The sequence below is a fragment of the Anser cygnoides genome, chromosome 29, assembly GCF_040182565.1.
Source record: "Anser cygnoides isolate HZ-2024a breed goose chromosome 29, Taihu_goose_T2T_genome, whole genome shotgun sequence".
Taxonomy (NCBI): Eukaryota; Metazoa; Chordata; class Aves; order Anseriformes; family Anatidae; genus Anser; species Anser cygnoides.
This window is the reverse complement of record NC_089901.1, coordinates 1,911,118-1,930,994: the sequence shown is the minus strand read 5'-3', so window position 1 is coordinate 1,930,994 and position 19,877 is coordinate 1,911,118. Positions and strand designations below refer to the sequence as shown.

At 65.5% G+C, this 19,877-nt stretch overlaps 2 protein-coding genes across 2 annotated transcripts; one reads left to right on the top strand and one right to left on the bottom strand.

Annotated features, from left to right (window-relative positions):
• Nucleotides 1-499: 499 nt before the first annotated feature.
• Nucleotides 500-10,253, top strand: WDR13 (WD repeat domain 13). Its single transcript, XM_066984524.1, is given in 12 exon segments — nt 500-669; nt 878-1,121; nt 2,130-2,196; nt 2,602-2,723; nt 2,725-2,791; nt 3,961-4,268; nt 7,540-7,606; nt 7,609-7,719; nt 8,978-9,119; nt 9,214-9,244; nt 9,247-9,343; nt 9,966-10,253. Coding segments are annotated over 12 exon segments (1,482 nt in total). The 5' UTR covers nt 500-628; the 3' UTR covers nt 10,151-10,253.
• Nucleotides 10,225-19,481, bottom strand: SUV39H1 (SUV39H1 histone lysine methyltransferase). The gene is given in 10 exon segments (XM_066984523.1): nt 10,225-10,408; nt 11,542-11,587; nt 11,589-11,672; nt 13,037-13,183; nt 15,200-15,230; nt 15,801-16,124; nt 16,126-16,285; nt 16,288-16,426; nt 17,420-17,565; nt 19,463-19,481. Coding segments are annotated over 10 exon segments (1,236 nt in total). The 3' UTR covers nt 10,225-10,268.
• Between the last annotated feature and the right edge of the window lie 396 nt (nt 19,482-19,877).

The following is a 19,877-nucleotide window of genomic DNA, read 5'->3' as shown; positions in this document are numbered from 1 at the left end:
CAGCCCCCAGACCCCCCCCACCTCCCCCTCCTGCCCTCCAACCGCCCCCCCGACCCCACTTCCCCCCAATTACCCCAATTAACCCTAATTACCCCCAATTAACCCCCCCACCGACCCCCGGCCGCCGCCGCCGCAAAGCGCGCCCCGCGCCGCCTGTCGCGACGCTGCCGTAAAGCGCGGCGCGGCGTCGCAAAGCCCGGAGGACCCGGAGCAGACGAGTTCCGCCCGGGTACCATAGAGACGAGAGGAGGCGGGGCGCGGCGAACCCCTCCCCCGAGGCACCTCCCCTTAGCCCCGCCCCCTCCCTTCACCCCACCAATCAGCGTGCCCCGGCCTCCTCCCTTCGCTCCACCAATCACCGCGCTGCCCGATTCCCCGCCCCCCTCCCTTCACTCCACCAATCACCGCGCTGCCCGTTTCCCCGCCCCCTCCTTCCCCCGCTCCCCATTGGCCGAAACTCGCCGTGCCCCGCCCTTTCCCCCCGTCGCCTAGGCGACCCGCCGCCGCCATCTTGGCGTGCACCCGGCGGCCGCCATCTTACCGGCGGCCGCCCGGGAGGGGAGAAGCAGCGGTGGAGCGGGACGGGCCCCGCGGCGGCGGCGGCCCCCAGGGGGCTGCGGCCGCCGTTATGGCCGCCGTGTGGCAACAAGTGCTCGCCGTGGACGCTAGGTGAAGGCCTCGGGGCCTTGTAGGCCTTTGGGGCCTGGTAGGCCTTGAGGCCTAGTAGGTCTGTGAGGCCTAGTAGGCTTTTGAGGCCTAGTAGGCCTGTGAGGCCTGTGAGGCCTACTAGGCCTTGAGGCCTACTGGGCCTCGCGGCCTACCCCCGGTACCGGCGCCCCCCGCCCCGTTAACGGCCGTTTTCCCCCCCCTATTCCAGGTACGCCGCCTACCGGACGCCGCGGTGGCCGCAGTTCCGCACGCAGTACGTGCGGCGCCGCAGCCAGCTGCTGCGGGAGCAGGCGAAGGGAGGGGACGTGGAAGGGGCCACCCGCCGCTGGTACCTCCGGGTGCGGGCCCGGCTGCTGGCGCAGCGCTACGGGGCCCTGTCGGAGGCCGGCAGCTGCCGGGGCCACAGCGGGAGCGCGCTGAGGGGGAGCAGGACCACGCTGGATCGCATGGAGGTGGGGGGTTGGGGGGGTGGGGGGGGGGGGGGGGGGGCTGGGGGAGCTGCTTGCGGTGGGGTTTGGGGTGGTAGCGGCCAGCCTGGGGGGTGTAATGCTTGTTTGGGGTGGGGTTTGGGGTCATAGGGTGCATTCTAGGGGCTGTAACGCCCATCTGGGGTGGGGTTTGGGGTCGTAGCGCCCAGCCTGGGGGCTGTAATGCCTGGTTGGGGTCGTAGTGTCCAGTCTGGGGGCTGTAATGCCTGTTTGGGGTGGGGTTTGGGGTCGTAGCGCCCAGCCTGGGGCCTGTAATGCCTGTTTGGGGTCAGTTTTGGGGTCGTAGCGCCCAGGCTGGGGGCTATAATGCCCATTTGGGGTTGTAACGCCCAGCCTGGGGCCTGTAATGCCTGTTTGGTGTCAGTTTTGGGGTCGTAGCGCCCAGGCTGGGGGCTATAACGCTCATTTGGGGTTGTAATGCCTAGGCTGGGGGCTGTAATGTCCATTTGGGGTGGGGTTTGGGGTCGTAGCGCCCAGCCTGGAGGCTATAACGCCCGTTTGGGCTTGTAATGCCCAGCCTGGAGGCTGTAATGTGCATTTGGGGTGAGGTTTAGGGTCGTAGCACCCAGCCTGGGGGCTATAACGCCCGTTTGGCGTTGTAATGCCTAGGCTGGGGGCTGTATCGCCCGTTTGGGGTGGGGTTTGGGGTCGTAGGGAGCATCCTGGGGTCTCTGGTATCCGCTTGGGACGGGGTTTGGGGTTGTAGCGCGAAGCCTAAGAACTATAACGCCCGTTTGGGGTCGTAGTGCCCAGCCTGGGGACTATAACGCCTTTTTGGGGTGGGTTGGGGATCGTAGGCAGCATCCTGGGGGCTGTAACGCCTGTTTGGGGTCAGGTTCGGGGTCCTAGCGCCCAGCCTGGGGGCTATAATGCCCATTTGGGGTTGTAATGCCCAGGCTGGGGGCCGTAACGCCCGTTTGGGGTGGGCTTTGGGGGCCGCAGCCCCCCATTTTATGACCCCCACCCCCCCAGGACTTCGAGGAGGACCCGCGGGCCCCCCGCGGCCACCGGCGCTCCCTGAGCCGCGGCTCCCACCCCGGCGCCCCCGGAGCGGTGAGCACCCCGTTTTGGGGCCAAACCCCCACATTTTGGTCACGTCCTCGTTCCCCCCCCCCCCCCAAATTTTGGGGGGCTGCTGAGCCCCCCAAACCCCCTCGTGCCCCCCCCAAATTTTGGGGAGCTGCTGAGCCCCCCCATGGCCCCCCCCCCCCGTCAAATTTTGGGAGGGTGCTGAGCCCCCACACCCCCCCCCCCCCCCTTGCATTTTGGGAGGGGTACTGAGCCCCCCTGCCCCCCCCCCCCAAATTTTGGGAGGGTGCTGAGCCCCCACCCCCCCAGTGCTGAGCGCCCAATTTTTGGGGACAAACCCTCGCATTTTGCCCCCGCTACCCAACCCCCCCCACCCTGTGCCCCCTCCCCCTGAATCTTGGGGGGGCCCCCCCAGCCCCCCCCCCATATTTCGGGGGGGTGCTGACCCCCCCTGCCCCCCCCTACCCCCCCCAGCCCCCCCCCGGCGTGGTGCCGACGCCGCTGGCCGAGGCGAGCCGGGCGATGGCGGGCGACACGGACGCTGAGCGAGAACTACGCCTTCGCCGGCGTCTACCACGTCTTCGACCAGCACAGCGACAGCGCCGGTAACTGGGGGCACTGGGAGGGACTGGGGGGGACTGGGAGGGACTGGGGGGACTGGGAGGAACTGGTGAGGGTGCTGAGCAGGGTGCTGAGCCGCTCTTCCAGTCCCCAGGGTGCAGTTTGCCCACGATGACCGGCGCCTCTTGGTGTTGGTGCTCACCGGTGCTCCTTTGTGGCCGTGGGGCTTGGGACTGGCTGACCTGGGGAGGGACTGGGATGGACTGGGAGGAACTGGATTGGACTGGGAAGGAACTGATGAGGGTGCTGAGTGTGGTGCTGAGCCTCATTTCCAGTCCCCAGGGTGCAGTTGACCCACGATGACCGGCGCCTCTTGGCACTGGGCTCCGTGGTGGTGCTGTGGGTGCTGCGTGGCTGACCTGGGGAGGGACTGGGAAGGCACTGGGAGGGAACTGGGATGAACTGGGAGGGAACTGGTGAGGGTGCTGAGCAGGGACCTGAGCCCCATTTCCAGTCCCCAGAGTGTGGTTTGGCCATGACGACTGGCGCCTCTTGGTGTCGGGCTCACCAGTGGTGCTGCATGGCTGACCTGGGGAGGGACTAGGAACACTGGGATGGACTGGGACGAACTGGGAAGGACTGGGAGGGACTGGTGAGGACTGGGAGGAACTGGGAGGGTGCTGAGCAGGGTCCTGAGCCCCTGTTTCCAGTCCCCAGAGTGCAGTTCACCCATGACAACCGGCACCTCTTGGCGTCGGGCTCACCTGGGGGTGCTGTGTGGCTGACCTGGGGAGGGACTGGGGATACTGGGAGGAACTGGGATGGACTGGGAGGAACTGGGACGGACTGGGAGGAACTGGTGAGGGTGCTGAGTGTGGTCCTGAGCCCCTTTCCCAGTCCCCAGGGTGCAGTTTGACCCATGATGACCAGTGCCTCTTGGCACTGGGCTCACTGGTGGTGCTGCGGGCTGACCTGTGTGGCTGACCTGGGGAGGAACTGGGAACTGGGAACATTGGGAGGAACTGGGAGCACTGGGAGTGTCCTGAGCCCCTTTCCCAGTCCCCAGGGTGCAGTTGACCCACGATGACTGGCGCCTGTTGGTGTCGGGCTCACCGGGGGTGCTGTGTGGCTGACCTGGGGAGGGATTTGGAAGGAACTGGGATGAACTGGGACGCACTGGGAGCACTGGGAGCGTCCTGAGCCCCGTTTCCAGTCCCCAGGGTGCAGTTCGCCCACGACGACCGGCACCTGCTGGCCTGCTGCTCGCTGGACGGCACCATCTCGGTGTGCCGCCTGGCGCCGGGCCCGCCGGCGGTGCTGCGGGTGCTGCGGGGCCACGGGGCGGGCGTGGCGGACGTGGCCTGGTCGCTGGCCAACGACGTCCTGGTCTCGGCCTCCCTCGACGCCACGCTGCGGCTCTGGGCCCCCGCCGACGGCCGCTGCATCCGCCGCGTGCCCGACCCCGACGGCGCCGCCCTGCTCTGCTGCGCCTTCCAGCCCCTCAACAACAACCTCACCGTGGTGAGTCGCCTCGCCCCGCGCGCCCCCCGGGGCAGTTATTGCGCCCCCCAGGGCAGGTATTGCGCCCCCCGGGGCAGGTATTGCGCCCCCGGGGCAGGTATTGCGCCCCCGGGGCAGTTATTGCACCCCCCGGGGCAGTTATTGCACCCCCCGGGGCAGTTATTGCACGCTGTGGGGCAGTTATTGCACGCTGTGGGGCAGTTATTGCAGCCCCGGGGCAGTTATTGCACACTGTGGGGCAGTTATTGCGCCCCCGGGGCAGTTATTGCATGCAGTGGGGCAGTTATTGCATCCCCGGGGCAGTTATTGCGCCCCCGGGGCAGTTATTGCATGCGGTGGGGCAGTTATTGCATCCCCGGGGCAGTTATTACATGCGGTGGGGCAGTTATTGCATCCCCGGGGCAGTTATTGCATGCGGTGGGGCAGTTATTGCATCCCCGGGGCAGTTATTGTACGTGCTGTGGGGCAGTTATTGTACCCCCCGGGGCAGTTATTGCACACTGTGGGGCAGTTATTGCGCCCCCCGGGGCAGTTATTGCATGCGGTGGGGCAGTTATTGCATCCCCCGGGGCAGTTATTGCGTGCTGTGGGGCAGTTATTGTGCCCCCCGGGGCAGTTATTGCACACTGTGGGGCAGTTATTGCATCCCCGGGGCAGTTATTGCGCCCCCGGGGCAGTTATTGCACACTGTGGGGCAGTTATTGCAGCCCCAGGGCAGTTATTGCACGCTGTGGGGCAGTTATTGCGCCCCCCGGGGCAGTTATTGCGCCCCCCGGGGCAGTTATTGCATGCGGTGGGGCAGTTATTGCATCCCCGGGGCAGTTATTACGCCCCCAGGGCAGTTATTGCATGCGGTGGGGCAGTTATTGCATCCCCAGGCAGTTATTGCACGCTGTGGGGCAGTTATTGCATCCCCGGGCAGTTATTGCACGCTGTGGGGCAGTTATTGTACCCCCCGGGCAGTTATTGTACCCCCTGGGGCAGTTATTGCATCCCCGGGCAGTTATTGCACCCCCCGGGGCAGTTATTGCACCCCCCAGGGCAGTTATTGCACGCTGTGGGACAGTTATTGCAGCCCCAGGCAGTTATTGTACCCCCCCCGGGGCAGTTATTGCATCCCCGGGCAGTTATTGCACGCTGTGGGGCAGTTATTGCAACCCTAGGGCAGTTATTGCACCCCCGGGGCAGTTATTGCATCCCCGGGGCAGTTATTACACGCTGTGGGGCAGTTATTGCAGCCCCAGGGCAGTTATTGTACCCCCCCGGGGCAGTTATTGCATCCCCCAGGCAGTTATTGCACACTGTGGGGCAGTTATTGCACGCTGTGGGGCAGTTATTGCACGCTGTGGGGCAGTTATTGCACGCTGTGGGGCAGTTATTGCACGCTGTGGGGCAGTTATTGTACCCCCCGGGCAGTTATTGTACCCCTCGGGCAGTTATTGCGCCCCCCGGGGCAGTTATTGCACACTGTGGGGCAGTTATTGCGCCCCCGGGGCAGTTATTGCGCCCCCGGGGCAGTTATTGCGCCCCCCGGGGCGGTTATTGCGCCCCCCGGGGCAGTTATTGCATGCGGTGGGGCAGTTATTGCATCCCGGGGCAGTTATTACGCCCCCAGGGCAGTTATTGCATGCGGTGGGGCAGTTATTGCATCCCCAGGCAGTTATTGCACGCTGTGGGGCAGTTATTGTACCCCCCGGGCAGCTATTGTACCCCCTGGGGCAGTTATTGCATCCCCGGGCAGTTATTGCACCCCCCGGGGCAGTTATTGCACCCCCAGGGCAGTTATTGCACGCTGTGGGACAGTTATTGCAGCCCCAGGCAGTTATTGTACACCCCCGGGGCAGTTATTGCATCCCCGGGCAGTTATTGCACGCTGTGGGGCAGTTATTGCAACCCTAGGGCAGTTATTGCACCCCCCGGGGCAGTTATTGCATCCCCGGGCAGTTATTACACGCTGTGGGGCAGTTATTGCAACCCTAGGGCAGTTATTGCACGCTGTGGGGCAGTTATTGCACGCTGTGGGGCAGTTATTGCACGCTGTGGGGCAGTTATTGTACCCCCCGGGCAGTTATTGTACCCCCGGGCAGTTATTGCGCCCCCAGGGCAGTTTTTGCACACTGTCGGACAGTTATTGCAGCCCCAGGCAGTTATTGTACCCCCCCGGGGCACTTATTGCATCCCCCAGGCAGTTATTGCAGCCCCAGGGCAGTTATTGCCTCCCCGGGCATTTATTGCCCCCCGGGGCAGCTATTGTATTCCTCCAGGCAGTTATTGTACCCCCCGGGGCAGTTATTGCACCCCCTGGGGCAGTTGTGCACCCCCCGGGCAGTTATTGCAGCCCCTGGGCATTTATTGCCCCCCAGAACAGTTACTGCCTCCCCGGGGCGGTTACTGCCCCCCTCCAAGCACTTATTGCCCCCCTGGCACATTTTTGACGCCCCTCGTGTGCATTTTTCCCCCCCACAGCACTTTCTGCCCCCCAGTTATATTTCCTGCCCCCCCAGGTACATTTCCTGCCCCCCGTTATATATTCTGCTCCCCCCATGTCTATATCTCCCCCCAGGGTCCACTTTTTGCCCCCTGCATGGCATTTTCTGCCCCCCAGTTATATTTTCTCTGCCCCCCAGGCCCACTTTCTCCCCCCCAGTTACATTTTCTGCCCCCCCCAGTTACATTTTCTCCCCCCCCCAGTTACATTTTCTCCCCCCCAATTACATTTTCTCCCCCCAATTACATTTTCTGCCCCCCATTACATTTTCTGCCCCCCCAGGTCCACTTTCTCCCCCAGTTACATTTTCTGCCCCCCCAGTTACATTTTCTGCCCCCCAGTTACATTTTCTCCCCCCAGTCCACTTTCTCCCCCCAGTTACATTTTCTGTCCCCCCCCAGGTTACATTTTCTGCCCCCCCAGTTACATTTTCTCCCCCCAGTTACATTTTCTCCCCAGTTACATTTTCTCCCCCCAGTTACATTTTCTGCCCCCCCAGTGCATTTCTCCCCCCAGGTTACATTTTCTCCCCCCAGTTATATTTTCTGCCCCCCCATGCCCACTTTCTCCCCCCAGTTTCTGCCCCCAGGCCCACTTTTTGCCCCCCCAGGTCCACTTTGCCCCCCAGGTACACTTTCCACCCCCCATGCCCACTCTCTCCCCCCAGTTACATTTTCTGCCCCCCCAGTTACATTTTCTGCCCCCCCAGTTACATTTTCTCCCCCCAGTTACATTTTCTCCCCCCAGTTACATTTCCCCCCCCAGTTACATTTCCCCCCCCAGGTGGGCAGCGCCCGGCACATGGTGCGCGTGGTGAACATCTCGACGGGCAAGGCGGCGCGGGGCGGCGCGGGCGGCTGCCGGGCCGGGTGCTGGCGCTCTGCTTCGACGCCGCCGGCCGCGTGCTCTGGGCGGGCGACGACCGCGGCTCCGTCTCCTCCTTCCTCTGCGACCCCAACACCGGTAATTTTGGGGGGTCCCGGGGACCCGGCCCCGCCGTGATAATTTGGGGTTTGACCCCTTTTTGTTGGGTTTTTCCCCAAAAAATAACAAGGGAGGATGACGAAGGCGTCGCGCGGGGTGGTGCGGGCGGGTGGGCGGGTGGGGGCTCTCGGGGACCCAGCCCCACGTTGATAATTATTTGGTTTTGACCCCTTTTTGTTGGTTTTTCCCCCAAATTAGGGAGGCTGACCCAGCCCCACGTTGATAAATTTTGGTTTTGACCCGTTTTTGTTTTTTTCCCCCAAATTAGGGAGGCTGACCCAGCCCCGCATTGATAATTTTGGGTTTGACCCCTTTTTGTGTTTTTTTCCCCCAAATAACAAGGGAGGCTGACGAAGGCGTCACGCGGGGTGGTGCGGGCAGGTGGGCAGGGGGCTCTCGGGGACCTGACCCCGCGTTGAAATTTTTGGTTTTGACCCCTTTTTGTTGGTTTTTTCCCCAAATTAGGGAGGCTGACCCAGCCCCGTATTTATAATTTTTGGTTTTGACCCCTTTTTGTTGGTTTTTCCCCCAAAAATAACAAGGGAGGCTGACGAAGGCGTCGCGCGGGGTGGTGCAGGCGGGTGGGCGGGGGGGCTCTCAGGGACCCAGCCCCACGTTGATAATTATGGTTTTGACCCCTTTTTGTTGGTTTTTCCCCAAATTAGGGAGGCTGACCCAGCCTTGCGTTGATAATTTTGGGTTTGACCACTTTTTGTTGGTTTTTCCCCCAAAAATAACAAGGGAGGCTGACGAAGGCGTCGCACGGGGTGGTGCAGGCAGGTGGGGGGGGCTCTCGGGGACCCAGCCCCACGTTGATAATTTTGGTTTTGACCCCTTTTTGGTGTTTTTTCCCCCAAATTAGGGAGGCTGACAAAGGCCCTGCGTTTAAATTTTTGTTTTTGACCCGTTTTTGTTCTTTTTTCCCCCAAATTAGGGAGGCTGACGAAGGCGTCGCGCGGGGTGGTGCGGGCCGGTGGGCTGGGGGGGGGGGGCTCTTAGGGACCCAGCCCCGCGTTGAAATTTTTGGTTTTGACCCCTTTTTGTTGGTTTTTTCCCCCAAAACTAATTAGGGAGGCTGACGAAGGCGTCGCGCGTGGTTTTTCCCCCCGAATCAGGGAGGCTGACGAAGGCGTCGCGCGGGGTGGTGCGGGCCGGCGGGCGGCTCTCGGGGACCCGTCCCCGCGTTGATAATTTTTGTTTTTTGGACCCCGTTTTCGTGGTTTTTCCCCCAAATCAGGGCGGCTGACGAAGGCGTCGCGCGTGGTGGTGCAGGCGGGCGGCTCCATCACCTCGCTCTCGGCGCGCGCCTGGGCCAGCCGCGAGGCGCCGGACCCCTCGCTGCTGGTCAACGCCTGCCCCGACCGCCTGCTGCTCTTCAGGTAGGCCCCGGGGGGGGGTCCCAAAAAATCGGGGGGGGGGTCCCTTTGTGCCCCCCCCCCCCCAGCCCTGAGCTCCCTCCTCTTCCTCGCGCAGGGTGGTGGAGGAGGAAGGCTCCGGGCGCCGGGGCTGCGCTTGCGGCGCAGTTTCCCCACGCGGCACCGGGAGCAGCCGCTGCGGAGCTGCTTCTGCCCCCTCATGTCCTTCCGGCAGGGCGCCTGCGTGGGTGAGTGGGGGGGGGGGCAAAACGAGACCCCCCGGGGTGACGGGGGCACCCTACAGACCCCCCCCCCCAAAAAATCCCACTGGGGCTTTGGGGGAGCCCCTCGGGGTACGGGGCAGGTGGTGGAAGAGGGGCTCCGGGGGCTGCTGGGGGTCTCCGGGGTGCATGGGGGGTCCCCAAGGTGCATGGGGGTGGCCCCCCCCACCCTAATTTCTTCTCTCCCCAACCCCCCCAGTGACGGGGACACCCTACAGACCCCCCCCCAAAAAAATCCCATTGAGGCTTTGGGCCGGAGCCCTTTGCGGTACGGGGCAGGCGTTGGAAGAGGAGCCCCGGGGGCTGGTTGGGGTCCCCGGGGTGCGTGGGGGGGCCCCAAGGTGCATGGGGGGCCCTAAGGTGCATGGGGGGGGGCCCCCCACCCCTAATTTCTTTCTGCCCCCCCCCAGTGATGGGGACACCCTACAGACCCCCCCCCCCCCCAAAAAAAAATCCCATTGAGGCTTTGGGGGAGCCCTTTGCGGTAGGGGGCAGGCGTTGGAAGAGGAGCCCCGGGGGCTGCTGGGGGGGCCCAGGGGTGCACGGGGGGGCCCCCCCACCCTAATTTCTCTCCGCCCCCCCCCCCCAGTGACGGGCAGCGAGGACGCCTGCGTGCACTTCTTCGACGTGGGCCGCTCGGCCCGGGCCACCGTCAACACCCTGCAGGGCCACGGCGGCGCCGTGCTGGCCGTCGCCTTCAACTGCGACGAGAGCCTGCTGGCCTCCAGCGACGCCACCGGCACCGTCATCGTCTGGCGCCGCCAGCACGCCTGAAACCCCCCGAAACACCCCAAAACCCCCCCCCCCTGTGCCCCCCCCCAGTCTCCGGCACGGCACGGACCCCCCGCTGCGTTCAACAAGCGTTGTTTGCACCCCCGCTGCGCGTTTCGGGTCAGAAAAGGTACTTGCGGCACGTGGCGGCCCCGCACTTGCACTCGATGCGGCCCCGGGAGCGGGGGGAGCCCCCCAGGCCCCCCCCCGCCAGCCCGAAGTTGGAGTCCATGCGGGTGCTCTCGGCGTCCACCGGGTCCACTGCGGGGAGAGGGGGGGGGGGGGGGGTGAGGGGGAGGCACCCGGAGCCGTGGGGTGCGCCGTGGGGCGCGCCGTGGGGTGCGGTGTGTGGGGCCGGGTGTGGGGTGAGGCACGTTGTGGGGCGCGCCGTGGGGCCAGGTGTGGGGCACACTATGGGGTCAGGTGTGGGGCACGCCTTGGGCACGGTGTGGGGTTCAGCTGTGGGGCGTGCCGTGGGGCACAGCGTGTGGGGTGTGCCATGGGGCCAGGTGTGGGGTGAGGCACGGTGTGTGGGGCGCGCCGTGGGGCAAGCCGTGGGGCACAGCACAGTATGGGGCAGGCGTGGGGCACGGTGTGGGGCACAGGTGTGGGGGCGCGCCATGGGGCACAGTGTGGGGTGTGCCGTGGGGTGAGGCACGGTGTGTGGCACACCGTGGGGCCGGGTGTGGGGTGAGGTGTGGGGCACCCCATGGGACATGCCGTGGGGCCAGGTGTGGGGTGCACCATGGGGCTGGTTGTGGGGTTTGCCTTGGGGCTGGCTGTGGGGCAGGCTGTGGGGTGCGCCATAGGGCATGGTGTGGGGCATGGTGTGGGGCTGGGTGTGGGGCGTGCTGTAGGTCACACTGTGGGGCAGGGTGTGGGGGCGCGCTGTGGGGCAGGATGTGGGTCACACCGTGGGGCACGCCGTGGGGCAGGGTGTGGGGTGCGCTATGGGGCAGGGTGTGGGGCGTGCTATGGGTCACGCCGTGGGGCAGGGTGTGGGCCATGCGATGGGTCATGCCGTGGGGCAGGGTGTGGGTCACACTGTGGGTCAGGGTGTGGGGCGTGCTATGGGTCACACTGTGGGGCAGGGTGTGGGTCACACTGTGGGTCAGGGTGTGGGGCACACTATGGGGCAGGCTATGGGGCAGGGTGTGGGGCACGCCGTGGGGCACGGTGTGGGTCACACTGTGGGGCAGGGTGTGGGGGCACACTATGGGTCACGCCATGCGGCAGGGTGTGGGGGGGCGCTATGGGGCACGGTGTGGGGCAGGGTGTGGGGCGTGCTATGGGTCGTGCCGTGGGTCAGGCCGTGGGGCGTGCCGTGGGGCGTGCTATGGGTCGTGCCGTGGGTCAGGCCGTGGGTCGCGCCGTGGGGCGCGGCGGGGCCGTACCGTGCATGTTGTAGTCGAAGGTGAGCTCCTCGCCGGCGCGGATGGGGGCGCGTGGCGAAGAGGGCGATGCGCGGCAGGCGCTCGTCCAGGTTCTCGATGAAGACGTTGTACACCTGCAGGTTGGGGTCGCACTGGGGGGCGGGGGGCACAGGGGAGGGGCCGGGTTAGACCACGCCCCCTGCCCCGCCCACCGCCCGTGATTGACAGCCGGGGAGCCCCGCCCACCGGCTTCGAGGAAATGGGGAATTAGAGGTGCTGATGGGGGGGGGATGGGCAGTTTGAGAGCGGGGATCTAATTAGGGGGGTGATTAGCCATTAGGTGGGGGTAATTAGCCATTAGGTGGGGGTAATTAGCCATTAGGTGGGGGTAATTAGCCATTAGGCAGGGGTAATTGGCCATTAGCCTGGGGTAATTAGCCATTAGGCCAGCGGTAATTGGCCATTAGCCTGGGGTAATTGGCCATTAGCATAGGGTAATTAGTAATTGGCCAGGGGTGATTAGCCATTAGCCTTGGGGTAATTAGCAATTGGCCAGGAGTAATCAGCCATTAGCCCAGGGTAATTAATAAGTCATTGGCCAGGGGTAACTAATTAGCCATTAGCCATGGGTAATTAGCCATTAGCCCGGGGTAATTAGCCATTGGCCCAGGGTAATTAGCAATCAGCTGGGGGTAATTATGCATCAGGCCAGGGGTAATTGGCCATTGCCCCGAGGTAATTAATTAGCCGTTAGGCGGGGGTAATTGGCCATTAGCCTGGGGTAATTGGCCATTAGCCTGGGGTAATTGGCAATTGGCCAGGGGTAATTAGCAATTGGCCAGGGGTAATTAGCCATTAGCATAGGGTAATTAGTAATTGGCCAGGAGTAATCAGCCATTGGCCCAGGGTAATTAATAAGTCATTGGCCAGGGGTAACTAATTAGCCATTAGCCATGGGTAATTAGCCATTAGCCCGGGGTAATTACCCATTAGCCCAGGGTAATTAGCAATCAGCCAGGGGTAATTAGGCATCAGGCCAGGGGTAACTGGCCATTGGCTGGGGGTAATTGGCCATTGGCTGGGGGTCATTAGCCATCGGCCAAGGATAATTAGCGATTAGCCAGGGGTAATTAGCCATTGCCCCCGGGGTAATTAATTAGCCATTGGCCTGGGGTAATTGATTAGCCATTAAGCGGGGTAATTAGCCATTAGGTGGGGGTAATTAGCCATTGGCCTGGGGTAATTGATTAGCCATTAGGTGGGGTAATTAGCCATTGGCCTGGGGTAATTGATTGGCCATTAGGTGGGGTAATTAGCCGTTAGGCAGAGTAATTAGCCATTGGCTTGGGGTAATTAATTGGCCATTAGGCGGGGGTAACAGGCCATTGGCCTGGGGCAATTGATTAGCCGTTAGGTGGGGCAATCAGCCGTGAGGGGGTTAATTAGCCATGAGGGGTTAATTAGCCGTGAGGGGGTTAATTAGCCGTGAGGGGGTTAATTAGCCCGCGGCACGCACGCTGTGGTTGACGAAGTGGGAGATGTTGCCGTAGTGCGCGGCGTCCACCGTGTAGACGTCCTCCACGTAGTCCAGGTCGAAGAGGTAGGTGGCGCCCTGCCGGTCGTACACCTGCCCGCGCCGCTCCGCCTCCTCCGACGTGATGATCTGGGGGGGCGCCGGTCACCGCGGGGCCCCCCGGGGCCCCTATGCCCCCTATAGCCCCCCGTGCCCCGTATAGTCCCCCCCCTGTCCCCCCATATACCCCCCCGTCCCCCCCCCCATATGCCCCCCCTCCCCAGGGCCCCCTACGTCCCCCGGCGTCCCCGTGTCCCCTACATCCCCCAGTGTCCCCATACGCCCCCCCCATGTCCCGCACGTCCCCCTATATCCTCCGGTGTCCCGTATGGCCCCCATACGTCCCCCACATCCCCTATGCCCCCCCGGTGTCCCCCACACCCCCTGGTGTCCCCCTACACCCCCTGTGCCCCCCCTCACCTCTCCGACGTACTCCGTGACGAAGCTGCTCCCCGTGTCCCCTACACCCCCCCCATGTGTCCCCCCGTGTCCTGTACGTCCCCCTGTGTCCCGTATGGCCCCCATACGTCCCCCCATGTCCCCTATGGCCCCCCGGTGGCCCCTAAGCCCCCAATCTGACCCCGTACCCCCCGCCCCCCTGTACCCCCCCCCCACCTCTCTGACGTACTCCATGACAAACCTGTTCCCCGTGTCTCCCATGTCCCCTACGCCCCCATATGTCCCCCTGTGTCCCATATGTCTCCTATGCACCCCCTATGCCCCCCGTATTCTCCCCCCACATCTCCATGTACTCCATGCCGAAGCTGCTCCCCGTGTCCCCCCGTGTCTCCTACGTCCCCTACGCCCCCCATATGCCCCCCCGTGTCCCCTACGCCCCCCCATATGTCCCACCCATGTCCCCTATGCCCCCCGTACATCCCCCATATGCCCCCCCTCACCTCTCCGACGTGCTCCATGCCGAAGCTGTTCCCCGTGTCCCCTACACCCCCCCCATACGCCCCCCATATGTCCCCGTGTCCCCCCCTATGTCCCCTACACCCCCATATGTCCCCCCCGGTGTCCCATACGCCCCTCCCATATTTCCCCCGTGTCCCCTACACCCCCCATATGTCCCCCTGTGTCCCCCCATATGTCCCCTATGCCCCCCATATGCCCCCCTGTGTCCCCTACGCCCCCCCACATCTCCGACGTGCTCCCTGCCGAAGCTGTTCCCTGTCCCATACACCCCCCATGTGTCCCCCTGTGTCCCATATAACCCCGCTATGTCCCCTACGCCCCGTGTATGTCCCCCCCCGTGTCCCCTACGTCCCCCATGTGTCCCCTACGCCCTCCGTGTGTCCCCCCTGTGTCCCCTATGCCCCCCCTATGTCCCCTACACCCCCCATACGCCCCCACACGCCCCCCCGGCTCACCTCTCCGACGTACTCCATGACGAAGCTGTTCCCCTGTCCCATACGCCCCCCTATGTCCCCTACGCCCCCCTATGTCCCCTATGGCCCCCATATGTCCCCCCTGTGTCCCATACACCTCTCATACGCCCCCCATACGCCCCCATATGCCCCCCACGCCCCCCGGCTCACCTCTCCGACGTACTCCATGCCGAAGCTGTTCCCTGTCCCATACGCCCCCATGTGTCCCCCCGTGTCCCATACGTCCCCCGCTATGTCCCCCCCATGTCCCCTGTGTCCCCCCGTATGTCCCCTACGTCCCCCATATGCCCCCTACGCCCCCGTATGTCCCCCCCGTGTCCCATACACCCCTGATATGTTCCCCCCTGTGCCCCCTACACCTCTCATGTGTCCCCCCCATGTCCCCTACGCCCCCCCATACCCCCCCCCCCCCGGCTCACCTCTCCGACGTACTCCATGACGAAGTTGTTCCCTATGTCCCCTACACCCCCCATGTGTCCCCCTGTGTCCCATACGCCCCCCGTATGTCCCCCTACGCCCCCCTATGTCCCCCCATATGTCCCCTCGTCCCCCGTATGCCCCCCACGTGTCCCCTACGTCCCCCATATGTCCCCCTACGCCCCTGTATGTCCCCCGTGTCCCTTACACCCCTGATATGTCCCCCCTGTGCCCCCTACACCTCTCATATGCCCCCCATACGCCCCGTATGCCCCCACACCCCCCCCCCCCGGCTCACCTCTCCGACGTACTCCATGACGAAGCTGTTCCCCGTGTCCCCTACACCCCCCGTATGTCCCCCCGTGTCCCATACGCCCCCGATATGTCCCCCCCTGTGTTCCCTACGCCCCCCATACGCCCCCCCCCGGCTCACCTCTCCGACGTACTCCATGACGAAGCTGTTCCCCTGTCCCATCGCCCCCCTATGTCCCCTACGCCCCCTGTATGTCCCCCCCGTGTCCCATACACCCCTGATATGTCCCCCCTGTGTTCCCTACGCCCCCACGCCCCGTACGCCCCCCATACCCCCCCCGGCTCACCTCTCCGACGTACTCCATGACGAAGCTGTTCCCTGTCCCCTACACCCCCATGTGTCCCCTATGGCCCCCGTATGCCTCCCCCGTGTCCCCTACGCCCCCCATACGCCCCGTACGCCCCCATACCCCCCCCCCCGGCTCACCTCTCCGACGTACTCCATGCCGAAGCTGTTCCCTATGTCCCCCACACCCCCGATATGTCCCCCATACGGCCCCCCTGTGCCCCCTACGCCCCCCGTACGCCCCCCCCATACCCCCCCGGCTCACCTCTCCGACGTACTCCATGACGCAGCGAAGCTGTTCTTGCGGATGCGCTGCAGGGTGCGCACCCCCCAGCCGCGCCCGTCGCCCGTGCGGAAGATGCAGAGGTCGTAGCGGATCCCCTTCTGCACCACGCGGTTGGGGCACTCGGCCCCGCAGCGGCACCGCGAGTTGCACTCGTAGATGGGCAGCCCCGCGCGGATCCTCACCTGCCCGGCCTCGTTGTAGGCGAACTTGTTCCTCGAAGCCCCCGGGCAGCAGCCCCCCGGCGCCTCGGCCAGGCAGTCGAGGCACTCGCAGCCCGCCGCCACGGGGCTGAGCGAGACGCCGGCCCCCACCTTGTACTCGTTGACGTAGACGAAGTCCCGGGGGGCCGTGCAGGTCCACCTCGTTCTCCACGGCGATGCGGCCCCGGTGGCTGCGGGTGCTGTTGAGGCGGCGCTCCCAGCGGCGCAGGGCCCGCCGCTGCTCCGCTTTCTGCACCAGGTAGGAGGAGCGCGGGGGGGGGGGAGGCCGCGGGGGCCGGGCCGGGCAGGCCCCCCCGGGGCGCGGGCCAGGTCGTGGTGGAGCTGCCGGAGGAGGCCGCGGCAGCGGAGGTTGCGGCGGGGCTCCCAGGTGTTGGAGGAGGGCGGGTAGCCGCGCCACTTCACCAGGTAGTACTCCTCGTCCTGGGGGGCGGGGAGAAAAAGGGTTGGGGGGTACCCCAAAATCTGGGGGGGGGGCTGGGGGGTCTGGGGAAGGGGGAGACCCCAAAGTCCAGGGGATTTGGGACTGAGGAGACCCCAAAGTCCACGGGGATTTGGGTAGCCGCGCCACTTCACCAGGCAGTACTCCTCGTCCTGGGGGGGGGGAGAAAAAGGGTTGGGGGGGTACCCCGAAATTTGGGGGGGTCTGGGGTGGGGAGAACCCAAAGTCTGGGGGGATTTGGAGGGGAGTGGGGAAGGGGAGACCCCAAAATTGGGGGGAGTGAGGGTAGCCGCGCCACTTGACCAGGCAGTACTCCTCGTCCTGGGGGGAGGATAACGGTTGGGGAGGGCCCCAATAATGGTGGGGGGGTTGGGGGGGTCTGGGGTGGGGAGACCCCAAAATTTGGGGGGATTTGGGGGGAGTGGGGAAGGGGAGACCTCCAAAATCCAGGGGAATCGGGGGACTTCACCAGGCAGTACTCCTCGTCCTGGGGGGGGGGGAGAGGTTAGGGGGGGGCACCCCGAAATTTGGGGGGGTTGGGGGGGTCTGGGGAGGGGAGACCCCGAAGTCCAGGGGGATTTGGGGGGGCCTTGGGCAGGGGGGAGACACCAGTATTTGGGGGGGGTCTTGGGGGGGGGGACACCCCAAAACCCAGGGGGATTTGGGGACAATTCGGGGATCCTTGGGGCTGGGGAGACCCCAATGCCCAGGGCGATTTGGGGGCCTTGGGGGGGGAGACCCCAATATTTGAGGGGGGAGACCCCAATATTTTGGGGGGGTCTTGGGGGACACACCCCAAAACCCAGGGGGATTTGGGGACAATTTGGGGACTCCTTGGGGCTGGGGAGACCCCAAAGGGATTTGGAGCCCCCTTGGACCAGGGCTCCTGGCGTCAGGGGACCCCCAAACCCCCCCCCCCCAGGGCACCGGGACCCCCCCAATTTTTTTTGGGGGGGGGGGGGCCCCCCACTCACCCGGACGCGCTTGTAGTCGCAGAGGTACTCGACCTCGAAGTGGGCCAGGTTGCGGCGCGTGACGCCCAGCGCCCGGCACTGCACCCGCTGCAGGCGGCACAGGTCCTGCAGCTGCGCCCACGACGACTTGCAGCACACCCGGCACTCTGGGGGGGGGGGGGGGGGGCGTCAGGGGGGGCACCAGGAAGGGGGGGGGACCGGGGGGTGGGCTTTGATGTGGGGGGGGGCAATGGGGGGCACTTGTATGGGGGGGGGCGCTGGGGGGATTCGTGGAGGGGGGTCTTGGTATGGGGGGGGCACTGGGGGGGTCACTTATAAGGGGGGGGGCACGGGGGGGGCATCAGAGGTGGGGGGGGATATGGGGGGTACCGGGGGGTGGGCTTTGATATGGGGGGGGCACTGGGGGGGCATCGGGGGGGGGCATCAGAGGTGGGGGGGATATGGGGGGGGTACCGGGGGGTGGGCTTTGATATGGGGAGGCAATGGGGGGGCACTTGTATGGGGGGGGCACTGGGGGGCTTCGTGGAGGGGGTCTTGGTATGGGGGCCACTTATATGGGGGCACCAGAAAGGGGGGTACCGGGGGGTGGGTTTTGATATGGGGGGGGGCAATGGGGGGGGGCACTTGTATGGGGGGGCACTGGGAGGGTCACTTATATGGGGGGCGTCGGGGGGGGGGGCATCAGAGGAGGAAGGGGGACATGGGGGGGGGGGGGCGTCAGAGGTGGGGGGGACATGGGGGGGGTACCGGGGGGGTGGGCTTTGATATGGGGGGGCACTGGGGGGGCACTTGTATGGGGGGGCACTGGGCGGGCTTCGTGGAGGGGTCTTGGTATGGGGGGGGTCACTTATATGGGGGGCACAAGAAAGGGGGGTACCAGGGGGTGGGTTTTGATATGGGGGGCAATGGGGGGGCACTTGTATGGGGGGGCACTGGGGGCTTCATTGAGGGGGTCTTGGTATGGGGGGGGTGTCAGGGGGGGGATACGGGAGGGGAAACCAGATGGGGGGGCTTTGATAAGGGGGGGGGGCACAGGGGGGGACGTCAGAGGTATGGGGGGAACCATGGGGGGGGGTGTCGGGGGGGGGCACAAGAAAGGGGGGCACCGGGGGGTGAGCTTTGATATGGGGAGGGCAATGGGGGGGGCACTTATATGGGGGGGGGGGCACAAGAAAGGGGGTACCGTGGAGGGGGGTCTTGATATGGGGGGGGGGGGGCATGGGGGGGGCGTCAGAGGTGGGAGGGGATATGGGGGGGGTCACCGGGGGGGGGGCTTTGATATGGGGGGGCACTGGGGGGGGCACTTGTATGGGGGGGGCACTGGGGGGTGTCAGAGGTGGGGGGGACATGGGGGGGACATTGGGGGGCACTTGTATGGGGGGGGCACTGGGGGGCTTCGTTGAGGGGGGTCTTGGTATGGGGGGGGGGCACTGGGGAGGGTCACTTATATGGGGGGGCACGGGGGTGGTGTCAGAGGTGGGGGCACGGGGGGCATCAGAGGGGGGGACACCAGAAAGGGGGGTACCGGGGGGTGGGCTTTGATATGGGGGGGCACTGGGGGCTTCAATTGGGGGGGTCACTGGGGGGGGGCTTTAATGGGGGGGGGTCACTGGGGGGGCTTTAATAAGGGGGGTCACTGGGGGGGCTTTAATGGGGGGGGTCACTGGGGGGGGCTTTAATAAGGGGGGGGTCACTGGGGGGGGCTTTAATGGGGGGGGTCACTGGGGGGGGGGGGGCCCTGGGGGGAGGGGTTCCCTGGGGGGGGGGGCTTCCTGGAGGGAGGGGCCCTGGGGGGGAGGGTTCCCTGGGGGGGGGGGGGCCCTGGGGGGGGGGGTTTCCCTGGGGGGGGGGGGGGGGGCCCTGTCCCCCTCCCCCCCGCCCCCTCCCCCCCCCGGCCCCGGCGCGCGCCCCCGGCAAAAAGGCGGGAAACCCGCGGCGGCGCGCCGCGCCCCCCTCCCTCCCCCCCCCCCCGCGCCCTTTCCCCCCCCCCCCCCCCCCCTCTCCCCCCGCTCCCGCCGCCGCCGCCCCCCGCGCCGCGCTCACCTTTTAAATTTTCCGCCATCTTCGCGTTTTTTTCCCTTTTCCCCCTTTTTTTTTCCCTCCTTCCTCCCCGCGCCCCTTCCCCTTCCGCCCGGCGGCCCCCGCGCGCGCCCCGCGCTCCCATTGGCCGCCGCCGCCGCCTCATTTGCATATCTCCCGGCGGCCCCCTCCGGCCCCCGCGCCTTCCGGCCCCAAAAAGGCCTTTTTTTCGCCCAAATCCCGACCTTTCCGCCACCCCGCCCGCTGCCCGCGCGGGGCTGCGCCCCCCGAGCCGTTAAGCCGGGGATCGGCGGCTCCGGGCCCCTCGCCCTAACCTCGATTCCTCCCCTCACGGCGGCGCGGAGGCTGCCGGCGGGGGCTGAGGAGCGGCGGTGAGTGGCTCCTTAAAACCCCCGGTAATTAGCGTAATTAACTACTA